The sequence below is a fragment of the Mesoplodon bidens genome, assembly GCF_964165515.1.
Source record: "Mesoplodon bidens genome assembly, chromosome: 3".
Lineage (NCBI taxonomy): Eukaryota > Metazoa > Chordata > Mammalia > Artiodactyla > Ziphiidae > Mesoplodon > Mesoplodon bidens.
Genome location: NC_138178.1, coordinates 102,837,914 through 102,857,768, shown reverse-complemented (window position 1 = coordinate 102,857,768; position 19,855 = coordinate 102,837,914). Strand labels below are relative to the sequence as shown.

Genomic DNA, 19,855 nt, shown 5'->3' with positions numbered 1-19,855 from the left:
GACCTCTGCAATCTGTATGTACACAGAAGACCGGTCGTTGAGTAAATAATAAGCTTTGCACACGTAGGTGCATAGATGCATAGGTGTTGCGATTATCAGAAGACTGAACAAATTTATTTGAAAGTATAGCTGAATTCACGGTTTGTCCCCATTAGGAGATTCTAAAACCATCATTTGGAAATGGAAATCTCTGATCTCCCACTTGAAAAGGGTGGGAAACTATTGCTATAGGACTTATTGTCTAAACAATTTATATATATATATCACTTCTTAATTTTTTCTATCTTTATACCTTCACTCAGCTACTGGATCCTACGCTCTAGAGAGGGTATGACTAGACATCACACTTCTTTGAATTCCATCTATACAGTGGCTTGTATGGAGCAGGTACTTAAAACTGTGGCTTACTGGAAGGTATAGTTTGAAGCTGCTTCTGGCCTAAGAGAAGGAAATGAGAGACAGAAGTATTCTTGTTGGGCCACTGACACTGGGCCAGGCTGAGACCTGCCCTGACAAGGAGGAACCACATCTTAGATCAGAAGCAGCCTCATTACTGCCTGTGGCAGGCTGAGACCCCAAGCCTAGGAAGCAAACAGATCCCAGTGGAAATTTCCCAAGTGTCTGCCCTACGCCCCTGCGTTGGCCCCTTATCAGGTTCCCCCTGAGTCATCCTGACCCAGAGACGAATTTAGATGCTGGAACCTCCAGGTCCTTCCCTCCCCCACTCCAAGTAAGCCTACTTTAGACACATCAGAGGAGGCTGCCGGCAGAAGCTCTCACCCTAGGCTCTCTTTCTCCCCTAGTTGCAGTCGGGCTGGGGAAATCTCTCTTCTGTCTTATGCATCTTTATCTACAGTCCCAATTCCAGCAGGCTCTTCCTTGTCCGGGAGAGTGTTAAAATGACATCCGGAGGGGAGAGGGGACTAGGAGAGGAGCCAGGGTGCCCAGCTTCTGTGCCAGTTTCTGGGTAAATAGTTATGAAGGGAGTGGGGGAAGGGAATGGAGGAAAACTTGGGTGCTCCAAATTGGGGGATCTAGGGAGATCCTTTAGATGTGGGGCTGCTGAAAGCTGGGCTTGATCCTGACCGGTTCTACTCTGGGTCACCTCCTCCCTCTTGGGCCCTCCTTTCCAATAGACCCTGCCAAGTGGGGATGAAAGGGGCATTGATGTTCCTTGGATGGGATTGGGTCGTGAGTGGTGAGGGTGGTGGTGGTGGGCAGTTCCCAGGCAGGAGGGGGCAGGCAATTTGGGGGTCTTGGGGGGGCAGTCTGAGCTGGTGTTGCAGTTGGCAGCTCCAGTTCCATTGGCCATTGTTCCCAACTGGCCTGGCGCCCAGCCCCCGAAATGGCAACTCGGGAGCCAGGCTGAAGGAGGATAGGGTGGGGACCTCAGGGCGGGCGGGGGCCTGGAAGGGGTGCAGGTGGGGAGAAATTCAGTCTGGTGTCCTTTTGTCTAAGACAACTTTGAATCCCTTTAGCCACATAACGATCCCCTTCTGGGTGGATTTCCTCTTAGGGGCACAGGGAGGGTGCATATAAGTGGGGGGAGGGCACGGCGAGCGAGGGGTCCAGGACGTCAAACCCACCCAGGCCCTGAGAGACGCAGCAGTGCCTGAGAAACCAGCGCCTGGGCAATGCGATTCCGCCGGGCCGAGCTGGCCTCACCGTCCTTCTCTGGGTCAGACTAGAAGGGGTTAGCACGGAAGCCACAGGGTCTCTTGGGTCCCAGCCCAGGACACTGCGTCCTCCCCAAGCCCCCACTCCACCTCCACAGAGTTAACTCCACCCCTGCGCCTGTTTACCCAAGAGTCAGAACCCCTGGGGGTCCCTGGCCCCTCCTCCGCACCCCCCCTTGGGGCCTTGACCCGGGAGTCCCCGTTGGCCATCCTCTCCCCCCCCTCCCGCGATCTCCCTCTATTTATAGCGGCCCCCCGCACTCCCCGTCCCCCCTCCCCGCCTTGTTTTCCAACTCCTCAGGGAGCGGCCGGAGAGCAGGCGTCGGGACACCGCGGAGAGAGAGGAGGTACCAAGGGCCCTGGGAGCCCCGGAGCTGGAACTCCTGCGCCCTCGACGCTCCCACCTCCAGCCCCCACCGCCCAGTCCGCGCAGGCACACCTTCCCCTCCCAGCGGGCGAGACCCCCGCCTCCTCAGCAGCGATCCTCCCTTAACCTAGTACTCTGTTTCCGGGCGGGTGGAGTCAAATACGTGGGATGCCAGCGCCCTGGATTCGCCTCCCTTTTACCCGTCCCCACCTCGGAGTCTGGGGGCGAAGCAAGGAGCCTGAGTGCGACAGGCAGAGCCAGGTCATGGGCGGGGGCAGTGCTGTGGGCGGGCGTGGGGATCCCCCGCGGGACTAAGGGATCCCCGTGTACCCCACCGCCGCCCCGTTGCGGGTAGCCGGGGCCGGAGCCTGGAAGCACCCAGCAGTTTGCTTTCCTTAGAGCTCCCTTCGGGCCCCCAGCACAGCCCCTCCCAGAGCGGCAGGCAGCCTGGGGCGGGGGGAAGGGGGGCGGGTTTACAAGGGGTCTGGGGCAGATCTGCTGGGATCCGGCGGCCCGGGGGCGGGCGGGGGCGGGCCGGGGGCGGGTCTGTGGGGAGCCCGAGCCTGGGCGGGCCGGGGAGTCAAAGGCAAGTGAAGGTGGAAGCGGCCGCGGCGGCAGCAGGTAGGGGGAAGGGCGGGCGAGGGGCCGCGGGGCCTGGCTGGCGCCGGCGGGGCCGGTGGCGGGCGGGGGGAGGTTTGATCCCGATCCCTCGGAGTTGACGGCTCGCGGGAAGGGGCCCGCCGGGAGGGCCGCTGGGCCGCCGCGCACAAAGGCGGAGGCTCTGCGGGCTGCAGGGCGTGTTTGGGGCGTGCGCGAGTTTGTGTCCGGGGTCCAGGGCGCTCCGCGCCAGCCGCGCGAGCGTGTCAGTCCCCACGCGGACGCTCAGCGAAGGGACTCGTATGGACAGGTCCCGGGGGCTGGGCCCAGTCAGTCCCTTCTGTCCTACTCATCCCTTCCCAGCCGGCGCTCGGCCATTGCAGGTCGTCGGGGCAGGCTGGGAAGAGATTGTGGGACCGCCCCTCACTCCCCGCTCCCTCACCCCTTCTCCACTCGCGGACCCACACCGAGACTGGGTAGAGGAGAGAAGCGAAGGCACGAGGCTTAAAAAAAAAATTTTTTAACAGTGGAGAGAAACAGTCGTGCTCTGCTACCCCATCTCACTCGAGAGCTGTCAGAAATCTTGGGGATCCCCTAGTCCCCACTTGTAGTTTGCAAATGAGAAATTGAGGGCAAGAGTAGTGACAGGCTGAGCCAAGGTCACACTGGTAGCAGCAGAACCCCAGACTAGAATCCAGAGGTTCTGACACAAGCCATGCTCTTTCCTCCACATCAGCACTTCCTTCTCTCCTCTCCCAGCCACCCCCGCCCCCCACCGCCGCGCCTGGACTGATACCTGCTCTCTGTGTTGCCCCGCAGACCCCTCCAGCCTGTACTGATTCTAGTTGAAGCCTGGGGAAGACTAGTTCACTGGACTTGGGGGTACAAATTGGAGAGGGTTAGTGACCTGGCAAGGGTTGGTGACCCAGGTAGTCCAGGTCTTGGCTTAGGCTTTTTGTCCCTAAAAGACCCAGGGTCTGTCTCCCATGTCATTCACCTCATTGCCTTGTTTTCTCAGACCCCAGAGCCAGGAGGAGTGAGAACCCTGACCCTTAACCCCACTGCATCCAGCCAATAGGAGCCCAGTAAGTGACCCCACCCCCAGGCTGCTGGCCCTTTACTGTGCTGGTCTGCACAGGGGCTCTGCTCCTCACCCTGGTCCCAAAGATGGAATATATGCTAATTTATTCACAGTCAGGAGGAAGAGTCTTGAGAGGAAGGGAGGCACTGAGTCAGTTGGACACAGATGTGCCTTGTCCTTCTTTTCTTGTTTCCCCCTTCCCCTCTTGGTCATGTTACTCAGGTCATTTTTAGCCCCTTTCCCTTTGCGCTGCTGACCTTGGGGCTTTAGTTGAAGGTCACAGTCCACGGTGAACTCTCATTACCCATCCTTAGTATCTTTAGAGCACCCAGTCACTGAGCCACGAGTTTCACCCCCTACCTAACTAGGAGTGTGGGGTGGCCCCTAAATATAGCCTGGGACACCCGAGCTGCACTGCTGCCCCACCCTGGTATTTCCATCCAGGACAGGGGAGAGGGGTCCGGAGGTGTGGGTGTTGAGGGGTGTTGGGGATGGCCAGGCTAAAAGGAAGTGGTATCCTGAGCCCTCCTCCACAAGCCCTCCTCCCCAGTTGCCTGGATCTGGAGCTGGGGGCAGGAAAGGCTCTCTCTGTGTCCCGGAGTAGTCCTCAGCTCCTGGGGCCCTCTGCGCCCTATTGTCCAGGGCTGAGAGAGGAAGCCAGCTGTTTGAGGAGGTGCGGGGGTATGGAGCCAGCCTCCCCAGTCTCCGTGTTTCCTCACCCTGCCAGGCCACCATGGCGGAGCTGCAGGAGGTGCAGATCACGGAGGAGAAGCCGCTGTTGCCCGGGCAGACACCTCAGGTGGCCAAGGTTATCAGAGGCCCTCTGACTCCCAGGCCCGAATTCCAGACCTTCAGGCATCCCCCTCACTCCTTACCTTCCCAAATTCATGATCTCCGTCTAACCACACCACTGCTTTCTCCATGTCTACCCGCGTTTCTCTCCCCATACACCACAATTGAGAGTCCAGGCTTCTGTCCTGTAACTACGCTAACCTTCATCCTCTCCATGTCTCTTTTTGTCAATCTCTTTCTGTCTTTGGTCTCTGTTGTTCTCTTTACCTACCTTTCTTTATCTGTATCTGTCTCTCCATCTGACTCTGTGTGGCTGTGTGTTTCTGTGTGTATCTGTCCGTGTGTGTCTTTCTCCAGGAGGCTGAGTTAGCTGCCCGAATCCTCCTGGACCAGGGACAGGTAACAGCCTGGGGCAGCCGCAGGTGGGAGGAGGGGCTGTCCTCTCCCCAGGAAGGAAAGGGCCGCTACCTGGCTCTCTCACCTCTCTGCTTCCTCTCCTTCTATTCCAGTCCTTTCCTGTCCCCATCTCTCCCCTTTCGTTCCTTCTCCTCCCTTCTCAGAGTTCCCTGATGCTCTGCGATCTTTCATTATTCTTTTCCACCCTCAAAATCATCTTCCAGTGTCATTTTTACCTAAACTGAATTCTTGCCGATCCTGTTTCTTTTTTTTCTTCTTCTTCTTTTTTTTTTTTTTTGCGGTACTCGGGCCTCTCACTGTTGTGGCCTCTCCCGCCGCGGAGCACAGGCTCCAGACGCGCAGGCTCAGCGGCCATGGCTCACGGGCCCAGCCGCTCTGCGGCATGTGGGATCTTCCCGGACCGGGGCACGAACCCGTGTCCCCTGCATCGGCAGCCGGACTCCCAACCACTGCGCCACCAGGGAAGCCCAATCCTGTTTCTGTTTTTTGGTCCCCGTCTCCTCTCTTTGCCCCTCTTCCCTCAACTCCCTGACTTTTGTGGAGGTTCCTCCCCTGCCTCTTTTCCTCTTAGCCTAACTCCTACCTGATGGTGTGACCTGTTTTCCTGCAGACTCACTCTGTGGAGACACCTTATGGCTCCATCACTTTTACTGTCTATGGCACCCCCAAACCCAAACGCCCAGCGATACTCACCTACCACGATGTGGGACTCAACTGTAAGGACCTTCACTTCCCCTCCCATTTCTTTCTGGGAAGGGGCTGCGGGGAAGGGTAAAACCCCGGTCAGTGTGAGGGGAAGGGTCAGTATGGGAAGGGAGCCATGTGGCATGTCAAGGAAAAGTTCTCTCCTAGCCTGACTGTGGCATGAAAGAAAGAGGGTGGGTTCTGACTTGGGGACATTTTCCCTGTCTAATTCTACTGTTGGGGTGATGGGGATTCTCTTTAGATAAATCCTGCTTCCAGCCGCTGTTTCAATTTGCGGATATGCAGGAAATCATTCAGAACTTCGTGCGGGTTCATGTGGATGCCCCTGGAATGGAAGAGGGGGCTCCCGTGTTCCCTTTGGGGTGAGAATTAGCTCCTTCCTTCCTCATCAGACTGTGAGGCACATGGCAGGCATGGAGAAGATTGGACCGGGGAAGAAGGAAGGGAGGGCGGGTGGTGATTCTGGGAGAGGACGAGTAGGACACTTGAGGTGGGGGCCGTAAGGGCAGGTTGCTATTTTCCTCAACATTCCTTTCTTCCCCAGATATCAGTACCCATCTCTGGACCAGCTTGCGGACATGATCCCCTGCATCCTGCAGTACTTAAAGTGAGAGGCCTGGGGACCCCTCCAAGCCAGAGTTCTCTTTCCAGCACAAGGTGGCCCTTAGAGCTCCTGTGTCCACCATGGCTCCTGGGCGAGTTCTGTCTGGACTAGAAGTATCCTCCCTTCTCCACGCTCCAATCTGATTGTTGAAAGTGGGTGGGTGTGGAAAACTGACTTGAGTCAGCAGAGTAGCCCTAAGGGATGGAGGAGAAGAAAAGGAAGCTGTGTGCCTGGCCCTGCCTCAGGCTGAGGAGGGGCTTCTCTGATCTGGAAGCTAGAGAAGAAAGAGAGGACACAACCCCCGAGGAACCAGACAGACCTGTCTTTCCCTCCCACCCCCTCTGCCTCCTCCAGACACACACCTGGTGCCCTGGGCACCCTGTGTGTGAGGGGAGTGGGAGAAGGAAAAGAAAGAAACCAGGCAAGGCCTCCTTGATGCACATTTATGCTGATGATGCCGGGCTCTGTCCTTGGCTTGGCTTTTCCTGGGCACCAGGGTCCTGGGCAGCTCTGGTTCACCCTTTGGCTCTCTTTCTCCCCATTCTTCCTATTGTTCAGTAAAGTTGTATCTTTTATTTAACATCTTGGTTCAAGTTCCCTTCTTCCCAGTTCCTCTAGAGGAACCAGGAACTAAAACAGAACAAGTTGAACTAGCTCCTGAAAGTTGAGAATGGACAAACAGCTACACAGGAAACAGTGTCTGGTTGGTTGGTGAACAGGTGTTTCTTTTCAAGACACTCACTCTCCCAGAGGGAGCTGGGGGAAGATTTCAGGGACTGACGCTGACCACCAGTGTCCATTTTTAGCTCCTTGGCACCTTCTTTTTCAGCATCCCCCAAAGGAAGGTCCCTTTCTGTCCTTTGTGCCCGTGGCCTTGGGAAGGAGGGTGAGGAGTTTGGAGAGTCAAAGTTTGGGACACCAGGACCCATTAGACCTACATTTCCCTTTCACAGTTTCTCCACAATAATTGGAGTCGGTGTTGGAGCTGGGGCCTACGTCCTGTCGCGATATGCTGTAAGAAATAAAAAACCCCAGATGAGGGAAAGGCAGGTCCAAGGCCCAGGCAGCATATCGTTTACTAGTGTGTGCTTAGGGGGAAGACGTGCGTAAGAGGGTGGGGAGACAGGCCCCATGCAGCCTGGGGTGGATGGAGCTCACTGGGGAGGGGGTAAGGCCATGTATGCCTCTGACTTCCGTTCCTTCTACTGCCCCTCAGCTTACCCACCCAGATACTGTCGAGGGTCTTGTCCTCATCAACATCGATCCCAATGCCAAGGGCTGGATGGATTGGGCAGCCCACAAGGTTTGGAGGGGCCTGTGTGCTGAGATCTAGGGCGGGCTTTCCCCGTATGGGTCCATTCAGGCTCTAACAACATAACTGATTGGCCTGTGAGCTTCAAGGAGGGAGGATGGAGCAGGAAAGAAGTCATGTCACTTTGCCTAGGTCTCTTCTCCACCTAATGTCCTGAGCTTTCTTACCTGCCCTTTCCACGTAGCTAACAGGCCTCACCTCTTCCATTCCGGAGATGATCCTTGGACATCTTTTCAGCCAGGTACGTGGTTGTGGAAGTTGGAAAAAGTAGAGGGGACCAGCAGGGACTGGAATGCTCGGGGTGACTTCCTTACTTGGGATAGGATCTGGGGAGGGAAGAGGGCTTGCCTCTTCACATCCAGTAACTGTTGACTTCCTTTCCAAGCCCTAATTATTCCCCCTCTTCTTTCCTTCAGGAAGAGCTGTCTGGAAATTCTGAGTTGATACAAAAGTATAGAAATATCATGACACATGCCCCCAACCTGGAGAACATTGAACTGTATTGGAACAGCTACAACAAGTGAGTGGGCATGTAAGAGAAATGTAGAAGCAGTAACGGGGGTCCTGGGAGGCACAGAGAAGGGGAGGGGAGACTGGGAAGTAGGCCGTGCAAGGTGGGCAGGATTCGGTGGGCAGCTGGGGCAGCTGCAGGACAGACCCAAGGGGGAGAATTATGAGGAGCCAGCCCCCTCTCTCCTGTTACTTCCTTAGGTTTTTGGATTCGCAGAAGTTAGATGATCTCGTGTCCTTGTGCCCTTCATCCCCTTCACTGCCCTCTGACCAGGGACCTTGGGCACAAATGACCATAGGGCTCATGCTTGAGGCCTGTCTGCCACCTTCTCCTTCAGTTCCCACCTGTAATCACCAATATTTGACTCTAATTTGGGGGAGGAAGATAACTTCCTCACGGGGGACCTGGCTTATGTCTGGATGGATAGTACTACTTGCCTAAAATTCCTACTCTTCTTTTGCACCCACTTTAGTCGCCGAGACCTGAACTTTGAGCGTGGAAGCGATATCACCCTCAAGTAAGACTTTAAGGGATAAAACTTTGCCTCTCTCCCTGGATCTTCCCTAGGTGCTTCCATCCTTTAGAAGGAGAGTCTTTTGCCAGGGAATTTTCTTGTCACCTGCCCCCCACCCATCCTATTTGGCAAATCACGACCCTCTAGGTCTTACCACTTTGAATCCTGTTAGTGGGGTCAGTGAGGTTCAGAAGGCTGTTTCCTCTTTGGAGCCAACATCTTCCAGCTGCTCTTCTGGGAGAAGACGGGGGAGGGAGTGCCAGGGGCTCACCGCCGACTCCCCGACACTATGCCTCTAGGTGCCCTGTGATGCTGGTGGTAGGAGACCAAGCACCCCATGAAGATGCAGTGGTCAGTAGGGAATCTTGGGGTGGGTGAGGGAGGGTGGCAGTCAGAGGGCTGTCTTGCCAAGAGGCAAGCTCTGTTTGGGACAGGGAGAGCAACTTTGGGGCATAAGAGTTTGATTCCTGGTAAGAAGGAGATGGGTAGGGGGCTGATAAGAAAGAAACTGGGTCTGGGTCCCTGGGCCCCTTGGTTGGGAGGGGCCACAGGTAGTGTGACCTCATTCATTCAGCCTCTTCCTTACTCCAGGTGGAATGTAACTCAAAACTGGACCCCACCCAGACTTCTTTCCTCAAGGTCAGTAACCGTACTCCACGCCCAGCCTGACTCCTGGCCCCCTATCCAGAGCCATAGATCCTCTCTAGATTCAGCTGCTAGGCTTCCAGGGTCCTACATGGAAGCAAGTGGGTGGATGGAGTAAAAAAAAAAAATAAAACACCCTAAAGGCCTGGAGTGGGGAACCTGGGGAAGAGAGAGCCTCTTCTACCTCTCGGCATGGCTTTTTATTTATGTGTGTATCACTTTTTCTGGATGGCTCTCTCCTGAACAGATGGCTGACTCCGGAGGTCAGCCCCAGCTGACTCAGGTGAGTACCCCTGCCATCTGTGGGGTGGGATATTAGTGGCCCTGAACTATAGCCTTTGCCACACACCCCATCTGTAACGTGCCACGGCCGTGAGCTCTAGCTCAGCTTCTAACCTCCCCTCGCTGTCTCCCTCTCCTTGTTTTACTTTTACAGCCAGGCAAGCTGACCGAGGCCTTCAAGTACTTCCTGCAAGGCATGGGCTATAGTGAGTATGTGTGTCAGAGGCTGTCATGAGGACAAGGGTGTTGGCATAGGAGGAGGGAGGGGCACTGAGGGGAGCAACCCATTTAGGCTAATTCCTGGATTTACCACCATCTGCCAAATCAAGCTCATTGACCCCCTGGCCCCATTTGTAACTCTCTTCTCCAGCCAGGCACCCGACTCTGAGTTCCCAGCCTCTCTTCTCCTCTCCTCTCTGACTGCCTGCTTCTCCTGTCTCCACAGTGGCCTCGTCCTGCATGACTCGCCTGTCCCGGTCTCGCACAGCCTCCCTGACCAGTGCCGCATCCCTGGATGGCAACCGATCCCGCTCTCGCACCCTGTCCCAGAGCAGCGAGTCTGGGCCTCTCCCTTCAGGGCCCCCAGGGCACACCATGGAGGTCTCCTGTTGAATGACCTTTGTTGCCCTGGTGTAGGACCCAGCCCTCATCTCCCCCAGCACTAACCTGGGAGGTGCGTAGGGCACTGGGCCAGAGTGAGCAAGGGAAGCGGGGCAGATCGTGTGCGGAGAGGAACTTGATCTTTGATTGCTACCCTAACCTTGACCTCTAACCTGTGATTCCCCTCAGCTCCTGGGAGAGACGTCCTAATATCTCTTAGGGACCCAGACCCCTAAATGACCCCCCTCCATCATGGTGTTAAGGCAGAGAAGGCACGTATCCCCTCTCCCCACTCTGGGTGTCTGTAGCTAAGGGATAAGAGGGGGTTGTAGTTGTCCGTGGCGCCTCCTCCAGACTCTGCCTCCTTTTGCCATATTGCAGGAGTCAGGGGCTCGGGGCTGGGGCACAACTCACCAAAGCTGATATGGCTTCTCGTGAACCCTTCAAACTGCTGAAGGGTATGGGCCTCGATGAATGTGTGTCGGGAGAACTACTTGTGGGTTAGCGGTCCTCAGGACGTGACAGAAACATTCAGTGTAGAATTGGAAGCTGGAATGGGAAGTGGTGGGCAGTGAACAAGTGTGACAGAAGGATTGGAGCTGGGCAATAGGAAGGGGGCTGGGGCCATTGGCTGCTCTAACTTTGGTAGCTGTCTAGACAGTGTGTGTCTAGAGTGGGAGGGGGGGAGGGAGCCAAGCTGGGCAGGGCTGCTTGGGGCTTGGCATCGCGGTGGGAAGGGCTGCCTTGGGGTTCTGACCACAGTGCGTTATGTGTGGGGGGCGCCCTCCTGTCTCCCACAACTTCTGCTGTAACAATAAACTGTAGATGAATCTGAGTTCTATTATTCTTTGTCTGAGTATGCCTGCCTCATGCCCCTTTCCTGCCCTCTCCCTGCCCAGCTCTCACATTCTCTTCTCAAAGTGACAAAAACCATGGGAGAGGGCTTATATAGCATCGACACACCACAAAATGTGACCTCATAGTTACTGGTCCCTATTCCAATAGAATGGCATTGTCCTCGATATTGATAGTATTTTCAAGTTTGGGGTGGGAGGAGCTACTCAGATCTTAGGATACTTCCTATCTGTGGAATGGACCATTGAGAAATGCCACAGGATTTCAGAGATGTCACCAACATTGTGATCTTAAGGAAGCGTAGAAAGCTGACTGAAGTGTTCAGGGACATCTTGTGACTCATTTTCCGGCAGGATCCTCCCTAGGGTCACCTAGATTCCATTTTAGATGGTTGGATACAATCAGTAGACCAGGCCTCATGCAGTTGCTAGAGGGGTTGGGTTGCTCATAGTTGATCCCAGTAGGAAGACTCCTTCAGGAGAGTCACAGCAAAAAAGAAGACTTCCTCTCAGAAGTCTCTCCTTTGAATCAGGGAGTTAATTAGACTATGTTTGTGATTCTCTGAGAAGCTTTTCAAGTATGAACAATCATCAAGAGGACTTCAGATATTTTGTGGCTGATGCAGGCTGATTCTTGGGCTCTTGGGGCACAAGAAGTAAAAATGAGGGCTTCCCTTGTGGTGCAGTGGTTAAGAATCCACCTGCCAATGCAGGGGACACGGGTTCGAGCCTTGGTCTGGGAAGATCCCATGTGCCGCGGAGCCACTAAGCCCGTGCGCCACAACTACTGAGACTGCGCTCTAGAGCCCGTGAACCACGACTACTGAGCCCACGTGCCACAACTACTGAAGCTCATGTGCCTAGAGCCTGTGCTCCGCAGCAAGAGAAGCCACCGCAATGAGAAGCCTGCGTACCACATCGAAGAGTAGCCCCCGCTCACTGCAACTAGAGAAAGCCTGTGCACAGCAACGGACACCCAACACAGCCAAAAATAATTAAAAATGAAGATAAACTTAAAAAAATAATAAGTAAAAATGAGAAGGAACCATATAGCATTATTGGCAAGAGGACTGTGGATAGATTATTACAAGGTCATTTGCCAGATTACCTTATAGAAACCCCACAGGCAATTACAGTTTCCTCAGTGGAACTGAGCTGAGGACTAATGCAGCTTGGTGTCTGGTGCCAATACACTGGCATAAAAGTGGAGCATGGAATATGTTCTTGAATCTTGAGCTTTTCCTCGCTCTCTCTCACAGGACCAAGTCTATTTTAAATACAGTAGGCCAGGAGCAGAAGGCGGCAGTATTAGGTGACCAGCAGAGTTATACAAGTTATAGAGCTAGTTATTGATGGGGAGGGTGTTGGCTAACCACACACAGGGCAGGCAGCAAGCAGTGCTTAAATGCCACACTAAAGAAAAGAAACAGCATAATTGGAGTCAGTAGACCAACCAGCTCCTAGATAAACATGAGGAAAAGGCAAAGAACTCACAGCCTTGACTGGCAATAGCTGCTGTTGCTCGTTATGGAAGGGAAGGCAGGTCTTCTCAGTACATTTGCCTAAAAAGATAACACTGTTAGGGTAATCTTTGCAAGAGGGAGTAAATTACAGTTGTGTGTACATAGGAGAGATCATGTGTATGTATCTGTCATGGAGGATGTGTGTGAAATGGGTGGTGACTGTGTGTGTCTCTCTCCTACAGATGCCTCTGCATCTATAAGAAACCCAAGAGTTAGGTAGAGGGAGAGATGCTGTCTGCTGGGAGCAAGGGAGAAGGGCTTTGCTGTCCTTGACTGACCTCTCTACTTTGTTGGTCCTGCACACTCCAGGCTAGCCCATGGGGATTCAGTGCCCCCCTGTGGTTGGCATGGTTCTTCCTAACTTTCCCCAGCTCCCAGGTCCCTTCCTGAGTCCCCCGCTGTTCTTTGTGATTCTAGCAGTAGCTATGGCAGGAGGGCCTGATACCATGGTCAGCAGTGGTCTGTGGCTCCTGCCCATTCTCAAGATCAGAGCTCAGAGGCTCAGAGGAGAGGTGGGGCGACTTCACATATGTTGAACCGCAAACTACCACCCTTTTGTCTCAACTTCAGGCTTAGGACTCTGTTTCTCCCTTCCTCTCATTTTCAAGGAATGTTTCCCTGACTTTAGGAACAGAAGCCCAAGATAGCTAAGCAACGGTGCTATGGGAAGGAGATTAAAACTAGAAGAACACGGTCATGAGAGCCTTGGGTTGTCAGCTTGAAAATTCTGGAACTCATAAAGAGATATTAAAGGGTGATTCTCTAAAGGAACACACAAAGCAGTGAAACTACAGCAGGAGGGATAGATGTTAAGCTTTAAAGAGTACTCCTCTGATAGGGAAAAGCCAAAGTGGGAGACATGACCTTTCTAGGGAGATTTTAGGACTAACTGGAAAGTGAGAGTCTATTCTGAGCAGAAGCCAGGGGTGTGGTCAGGGTAAACCATGCCCAGAACAATGTAGTCGTTTGCACACTTTCTCCTCACCAACATCAGAATTTTTGGCCAGTTGGATAAATATACAGTAAAAGTAGAATGCTTTCTGTTTTTGACATTCAATGAGTCTAAAGACAGTAACTCAGAATAAAACTGAAATAAAAAGGAAAGCATTGACAACTGGCATCTTTAGATTTAGTCCTTAAGTATCCCCACAGACTGGGGGTGGGCATAACCCCTGTCTGCACCCCTTTGGCTTCACCTTTGCTAGTAACCATGGGCTCTTCCTCAGGTCAGCGGGGGGAATGTGAGGGCATCTGGCCGGTCAGCACACTCACATGTACCAGCCCACTCCAAATCTGGCAGCTGTTTCTTGTACTCTGTCACCCAGAGCCAGGGACCGTTTCCTCTGGTGAGGGAGGAAAAACACTGGAAAGCTGTCCTTCAGGGAAGGGCGAAGTGGCATGAATTGTCTCCTAAGAATTAGTCTGGAGCTCTTTGGTTTTTGTTCCTGGGTGTATCTTGTTGATGTGTGTTCTCTAACTGGCCTCCCGCCTGGCTCTGGGGTATTCACAAAACTCTGGTTTCCCTTTGATGCTGTTCCCCGTCTCCCTTTCTTCACAAATTCTTATCTTATCTTACAACTGCAATATCCAAACCCAATCCTCAACTTGTAAGCAAAGGAAAGGTGGAAAGCTCCAGGGAGTTGCTTCAGAAAATCATTTATTGGTGCAAAAATGGAAAGCTGGCTCAAAGCAGGAGGGCAATTGGAGGTCTCATTCTTTTGTTTTTGTTTCTGTTTAAATATATAAAAAATAGATGGGGTGGAGAACGAGGGGTGGGGAAGGGACACAGGAGTTGAGAAGACTTGAAAACTGATTCATGTAAACTCTCTTGTGACTATTCCAACTAGCTTCTCCTCTTATCTACTTTCCTAACCTGTATATCTTCACTCCTATTTTTATCTTTCAACTCTCATGATTCTAATTTTCTTCAGTTACAACCTATCTCTCAAGGCTGAGAGAATCAAGGTTCACTCCTGAATCTGGCTTCTAGTCACCATGCCCCAGCTAACTCAGCTGTCCCTCCTGTCCTATGGTTCTCACGCCTGTTCTTATTCCATTCTTCCTCATTTCCAGCTCATTCAGAAATCACGTTCATCTTCTGCTCCCTTAGAGCCCTCTCTGGCTCCTTGCTGGAGATTCAGAGCTTTTGAAAATGATCAGGATTGTTCCTTTTTCTGATCCCGATGTTCTCTCTATGAAGCATTCCCTAGCTCTATTCTAGCTCTCGATACAATATGGTTCAAACTAAAGATGGTTCCAGTCCTGGTTGGTAAGGATCTTGGGAAAGGAAAAGGAAATGGTCATTGGAAGAATGGCTGAAAGCAGAGGAGGCTACAGGGGAATCTACAGGCCCCTGGGATGGGAGGGGGCAAAAAATGCATGACCCACCCATGCTTGAAATCTCCAGCCTCTGCTCACTGACCTCAAATGCTGATAGCATCAGTGACCCAGAAACATGTGAAGAGCCTCGGAACCTAATGTGCTTCTCCTCAAGCCTCCTTTCTATAGTCATACAAATCCTCTGTACCAGAAGTAGCTCTCTAACTTCCATATAATCATGTCCCTTCCAATTTCTCCTTCCGAAGTCTGGGCAAGGTCACTGGAGTTGAAAGCAGCAGAGAATCGATGGTGTGGGGGGCGTCTTCTGTTTGCCTCTCCAGACTTCTTTAGGACCTGTACCTCACAAGGCTGACGCGTCTGCAGTGCACCAACAGACAATTTCGTCCTTGGCTTCTTTGGTTTGGCTTCTTTCATTCCTGGTTTGGGTATGGCCAACAGGAGACGTTGACAGTAGGTCAGAGAGTAGAAGGAGAGTGAGGGTATTCCTCTGGCTTCCTCCTGGTCAAGTCCCTGCAGGTTGCTTGCATCCCTGCACCAAGGCCACACCTCTTACTGGATGGCCCTCTAGTTTCTGGTAGCTGCTCCCCCTGTTCAGCCTAGGTAACAGCGTTGTTATTATTCACCCCCAGGGAATTACACCATCTTTTGTTGCTCTGTCTAAACCCTGCCCACACCTTTCTATATACTGCCTTTATTAAACTTGCCTCACTTATCCAATGTGTTCTCTGCTTTCTTATGAGACCCTAATGAAGAAGATGGGGAGGGAAAGGTAAGGAAGAAGAGAATCTACATCTTGAGCTTTTCTTAGAATCACAGAGACACGGGTTTGAACCCCAGCTAGCTATCAAGTTATTTCACTTTTCTAAGTGCACTTCCCTAGACTTAACAGGGATAAGATCTACCTGGCAGGGTTGGGAAGGTGAGATAATGTATGTGAAAGCACTAGTGCAGTGCCAGGTGCTCAATGTAGAAATTCTATTATTACTACCTGTGAGTGTATTCCACGTGAGAGCATTTAATACTGAAGGGAAAACGGAATAGGATGGTGCTTCAGGGAAATTATTTCCCATGTCAGACATTTTTAGTTAGCTTTGCCTGAAGCTTGCCTTCTCACTGATCCCTGTGTGTGTAAGCTGGGCTGGTGAGGAGGTTTGTGTATCTTAATTTATGGGGAGGGGAATGGGATGGACAGAGGACAGACTGAGACAAGAATGAAACTCAGGAGACCTTGTCCATGTTAAGGCCACTTGGGCTTCCACACCGAAAATATGAGAAGGGGCAAAGTGGTAAGCTGTTGAGCTCACAGGGCACACCTTCTCTTTCCCAATTTCTCCACTAAGTCTGATATATTCCTCCATCTCGTGGGTCAGGGGCTGGGCAACAGCCATCCTGTTCCTCCTCAGTTGCACATAATGTATATGTCCTTAGCAGCTTCTAAGAGAAGCAACACACTGTGGGAGTTACTCCACTGAAAGGCAAACTGTCTAGCAGGGAGGGGCTGGAGCCCTAGCGGCGGGTCAGGCATGCAGAAGGAAAACCGCTAAGTCGTGGCAGAGCCAAGTAATCACCCCAGGCATTTCTCTGGTGCCTTTCTCCCTCTCCAAACACACTGCTTCTTAATCCCTCAGCACAAGGCAGCTGGAGAGAGACAGAGACTCAAAGAAGAGCAAGAGTGGCCCTGAAGCCACACAGGGCTCAGCGTGAAACATAGGAACCCGATGGAAATAGGCTCCATTTAGCCTTATCTCAAGAGTCTGTTGGACACTTTGTGGGAGACGGATAATAGGCGCTGGGGGTGAGGTGGGTGTGGTTAGCACAGGAAAAAAATCTAGATCCCTGTGGTTTCTGTTTTTTAACCTCTTCTCTCTAAATGCTGGGAACTCTGGCTATTTCTCAACACCTGTGCATAAGGTGGTAGAAGGTTGCTGCAATTTCAACAGTGCTCCCATGTCTTGAGAGGCATGGCCTGCAACTGACAGAATAGCTGGAGGCCCAATTCCAGAACATAAGACTGCATCCCACACTCACCCTTCCCGCTCTCCACTCCACCACCTCCTGTACCAGGTACCTCCTAGGCAACCTGGAGAAATGAAGGATAGCATGGCTGAAGGGGAAGGATAAAATGAACATTTTATTACACACAGTAGGATAAACGGGACAAGAGTCAAATCTGGAGTGATGGTCTTTATATCAGTCCTCTAATTTATAGGCACTCAACTGAAACATCCTTTTCTCAGTCCTGCATGAGAAATGGCATCTCGCGTAGGGAAAAGCTGGGGTCCAGGTTATGGAATGAGGTCTAGTGAATGTCACTTTGTCTCAGTGAAGAAATGTCAGAGGGCTAAGGTCATTTGGGAGGCATCTCTTGGGGGGAGGGAGATCATCTTAGATCCATCAGAAAAGTCAGGAATCTCTCAGGCCCACAAGGCAATAAAGGCCATGAAAGCAAAACCGGCAGCTACACAGCCCCACTTGGCCAGAGGGGCTTCAGGACCTGCGAGCTCCCGGGGCAGAATTTCCAGGAAGGTGACATACAGGAAGGTGCCAGCTGCCATGCCTTCTAACACAGCCTGGGCCAAGCCTTGCCCCCCTTCAGAGACTCCCTGAGGCACAGCCAGCCCTAGGGCTAGGCCCAGGGGGGACATGAGAGCTAACGACAGTATGGAGAGCACGGCCCAACGTGATCCAGTGCCTACCTGCACCAGCCGCAGTCCTACACTAAACACTACGAGCCCCTTGTGAGCCAGGATGGCAAGACAGAGCTGCACGGTAGCTGCGACTGTTGGCTGCAGTCCCACAGCTAGACCTTCAAACACGGAGTGAAAGGAGAGTGAGAGCAAGAGGACAAGGGCTCGCAGGGGACCTCGTGATGGTGAGGGTAGAGGTCCATGGCTATGGGGTTCAAGGACATTAGCCATACCCCATTCTTGCTCCTGCACTTTTGATCTTCCAGCAGCCCCAGGACAGCACTGCAATGCCAGGGACTCCAAAAGGAAGACAAAGAAGAAGCCCAGGGAGATGATGAGCTCTCCATAGGGATACTCCATCTAGGAACAGAAAGAGGGGTTGTGAGATGGGAAAGGAAGGGAAGAAACTGCATTGGATGGACATGGGATTGGGAGACTGAAGAGAGTGGGAAGTGTGGTAATAGAACAAAAAAAAGGGAAGTGAAGCCAAGAGTAGACATGGACATTCGACAACAAGAATACCAGAGGAACTAAGGGAAACAATATCAATAGGTTTAAAAATATGGGAAAATGATATGAAGCATGTCAAAGGGTCCAGAGAAAGAATGGAAGGCTAAACAAGAGTTCTTTCTGGGGTTTCATAGGCCCAAAAGGATTGGGTGGCTCCTCTTTTCCTCCACAATGCCGCAGCTGAGGAGCAGAAGGAATTCCTGGAATTCCACACATAAATCCTCTCAAAAAGATCTGGGCATGAACGGCATCTCTGGTTCTTACTCTCCAGGTAGGGGCTGGTGGGAGATACTTACGTAAGCTGAATCAGCATCATCAGAATTCCCCTCACTGTTTGTGCTGTTCTAGGGGGAAAAAAAGCACAAATTAGACGAGGGAAAGAGCAGCTCAGCTTCCTGTCCTGTGCCTTCAGCTCCATCACTTTCCTTAAAGGCCAATCTGATCTGTTTCCATCATTCCACGCAAGAGCTGTCATCTTCCCTGTTGTTCCTCCTGTGTCCTTGGCTTCATTACTTTCCCCCTTTCTACTCCTGGTTCTGTTCACCATTCTGGCCTCACAGCCCTGCAGCTTAGCAACTCTGCTGCTCACCTGTATCACCAACTTCTGGATCTCTGATTCAATTCCTTCCAAGGCTTCAGCAGTCATGTGCATGAACCCCGCTCCCAGGAAAATGCCAGCAGAAGTGCAGCTCAGGAGGCTGAGAACCCGGCGGTGACGACCTAATAAAAAGCACGAGTTACAATCCAGCTGCCAAAGAGGAGACAGACAACAATGACTAAAGGGCCACAGGCAGCACCCCACGTCCCAAGCTTGGGGATGATGAGAGAATCAGAGCAAGATATCAGGATAGGGTGACAAGGCTGAGTCAGACTTAGGTTATGGGGACAAAGACATGGTCGGGCTGTACCTGTGGCTGAAGCAGTCTGGAACCATTTGAAGCAGATGGGGAAAAGGCCACAGACCAGAGTGAGAACCAGCAGGGAAAACAGGCAGCCAACTTTTACTCCTAGTAGAGGCTCCATCCTTATGGTACAGGGTAAGTAGAGGCCTCAGGATAACAAATGGATTGACAATCTTTGCAGCAGGAGTGGTGTCTCAGGTGGTCAAAGCTGGAGCGTCCACTCTTTGGAGTTTCAGAAGGCTATTGGGTCTTCTTTCTGGTCTGTGCGGCCTCTTCTTGCGCAGCCTTGCATAGAAAACTTGCCCAGCCCCAGCTTCCCGCCCTTCCCCTACATGGAGGCCCCTCCCCTGGCTGACGCCTTCCTGAATTCAGAAATCAGAAACTCCGGACTCCCTGCCAGGCACAGCCTGGTGCTGTGTCTTCTCCTCCTTTTCAATGCTCTAACCCAAGGGCTGTGGAGTCTTAGTTCTAGTCTGGGGCTGTTCTAATCCAAAACGGGAGTCTATGGTAGCTCTCCGCAGCTGTTTTGTGTTGGGGACAATCTGGTCCTGGCTCACTCAGGACATTTGATCTAAGCCTTCCATACCCTCTCTACCCCACCTCAAGTCTTATAGGTTGCTATGCTGATACCTGAACTGCACCCTTTCAGAGGGGATTTGGGGCCACTTGGGGTAAGGAGGGCCTGGGAAGTGGAGCTGCCACCACTCTGTGGGAACTAGCAGAGGAGGGGGGCTCCCCTCTCTTGTAACACCAGAAAAATAGCTCCAGGCATGGAAATGGCTAGAAGGAAGATTTCTAGTATTACATCAATACTGTTATAACTTTTTTTTTTAAAAAAATTATTTTTGGCTGCGTTGGGTCTTCGTTGCTGCACGCGGGCTTTTCTCTAGGTGAGGTGAGCAGGGTCTACTCTTCATTGTGGTGCGCGGGCTTCTC

The 19,855-nt window shown here is 52.4% G+C and overlaps 2 protein-coding genes across 8 annotated transcripts; one reads left to right on the top strand and one right to left on the bottom strand.

Annotated features, from left to right (window-relative positions):
• Positions 1-1,955: 1,955 nt before the first annotated feature.
• NDRG2 (NDRG family member 2) lies at positions 1,956-10,938 on the top strand (the record flags this gene model as incomplete). 7 transcript variants are annotated; one of them, XM_081229269.1, is made up of 17 exons in its annotated part: positions 1,956-2,023; positions 3,659-3,725; positions 4,449-4,529; positions 4,871-4,912; positions 5,541-5,646; positions 5,877-5,997; positions 6,180-6,242; positions 7,193-7,253; positions 7,456-7,542; positions 7,736-7,792; positions 7,968-8,071; positions 8,535-8,579; positions 8,876-8,927; positions 9,168-9,215; positions 9,469-9,504; positions 9,658-9,709; positions 9,949-10,938. In XM_081229269.1, the coding sequence occupies 15 exons, from the start codon at positions 4,455-4,457 to the stop codon at positions 10,113-10,115; spliced, it is 1,116 nt and encodes a 371-aa protein (XP_081085395.1). In that variant the 3' UTR covers positions 10,116-10,938. The 7 variants fall into 7 exon arrangements, with proteins under 7 accessions (XP_081085395.1, XP_081085396.1, XP_081085394.1 ...); XM_081229270.1 differs by lacking the exon at positions 1,956-2,023 and adding an exon at positions 2,088-2,304; XM_081229268.1 differs by lacking the exon at positions 1,956-2,023 and adding an exon at positions 2,582-2,664.
• A 6,039-nt stretch (positions 10,939-16,977) lies between these two features.
• Positions 16,978-19,170, bottom strand: SLC39A2 (solute carrier family 39 member 2). Its single transcript, XM_081229174.1, has 4 exons — positions 18,926-19,170; positions 18,607-18,737; positions 18,314-18,361; positions 16,978-17,867 (listed from the first exon to the last, which is right to left on the bottom strand). Exons 1-4 carry the CDS (start codon positions 19,038-19,040, stop codon positions 17,235-17,237), a joined length of 927 nt encoding a protein of 308 aa, XP_081085300.1. The 5' UTR covers positions 19,041-19,170; the 3' UTR covers positions 16,978-17,234.
• Between the last annotated feature and the right edge of the window lie 685 nt (positions 19,171-19,855).

Coding starts and splice junctions, on each gene's coding strand:
- SLC39A2 (XM_081229174.1), bottom strand. CDS start 19,040: ATGGAGCCTCTACTAGGAGTAAAAGTTGGCTGCCTGTTTTCCCTGCTG. Junction 18,362..18,606: donor TCCAGAAGTTGGTGATACAG/GTGAGCAGCAGA, acceptor TTTTCCCCCTAG/AACAGCACAAACAGTGAGGG. Junction 17,868..18,313: donor ATGATGCTGATTCAGCTTAC/GTAAGTATCTCC, acceptor TTCTGTTCCTAG/ATGGAGTATCCCTATGGAGA.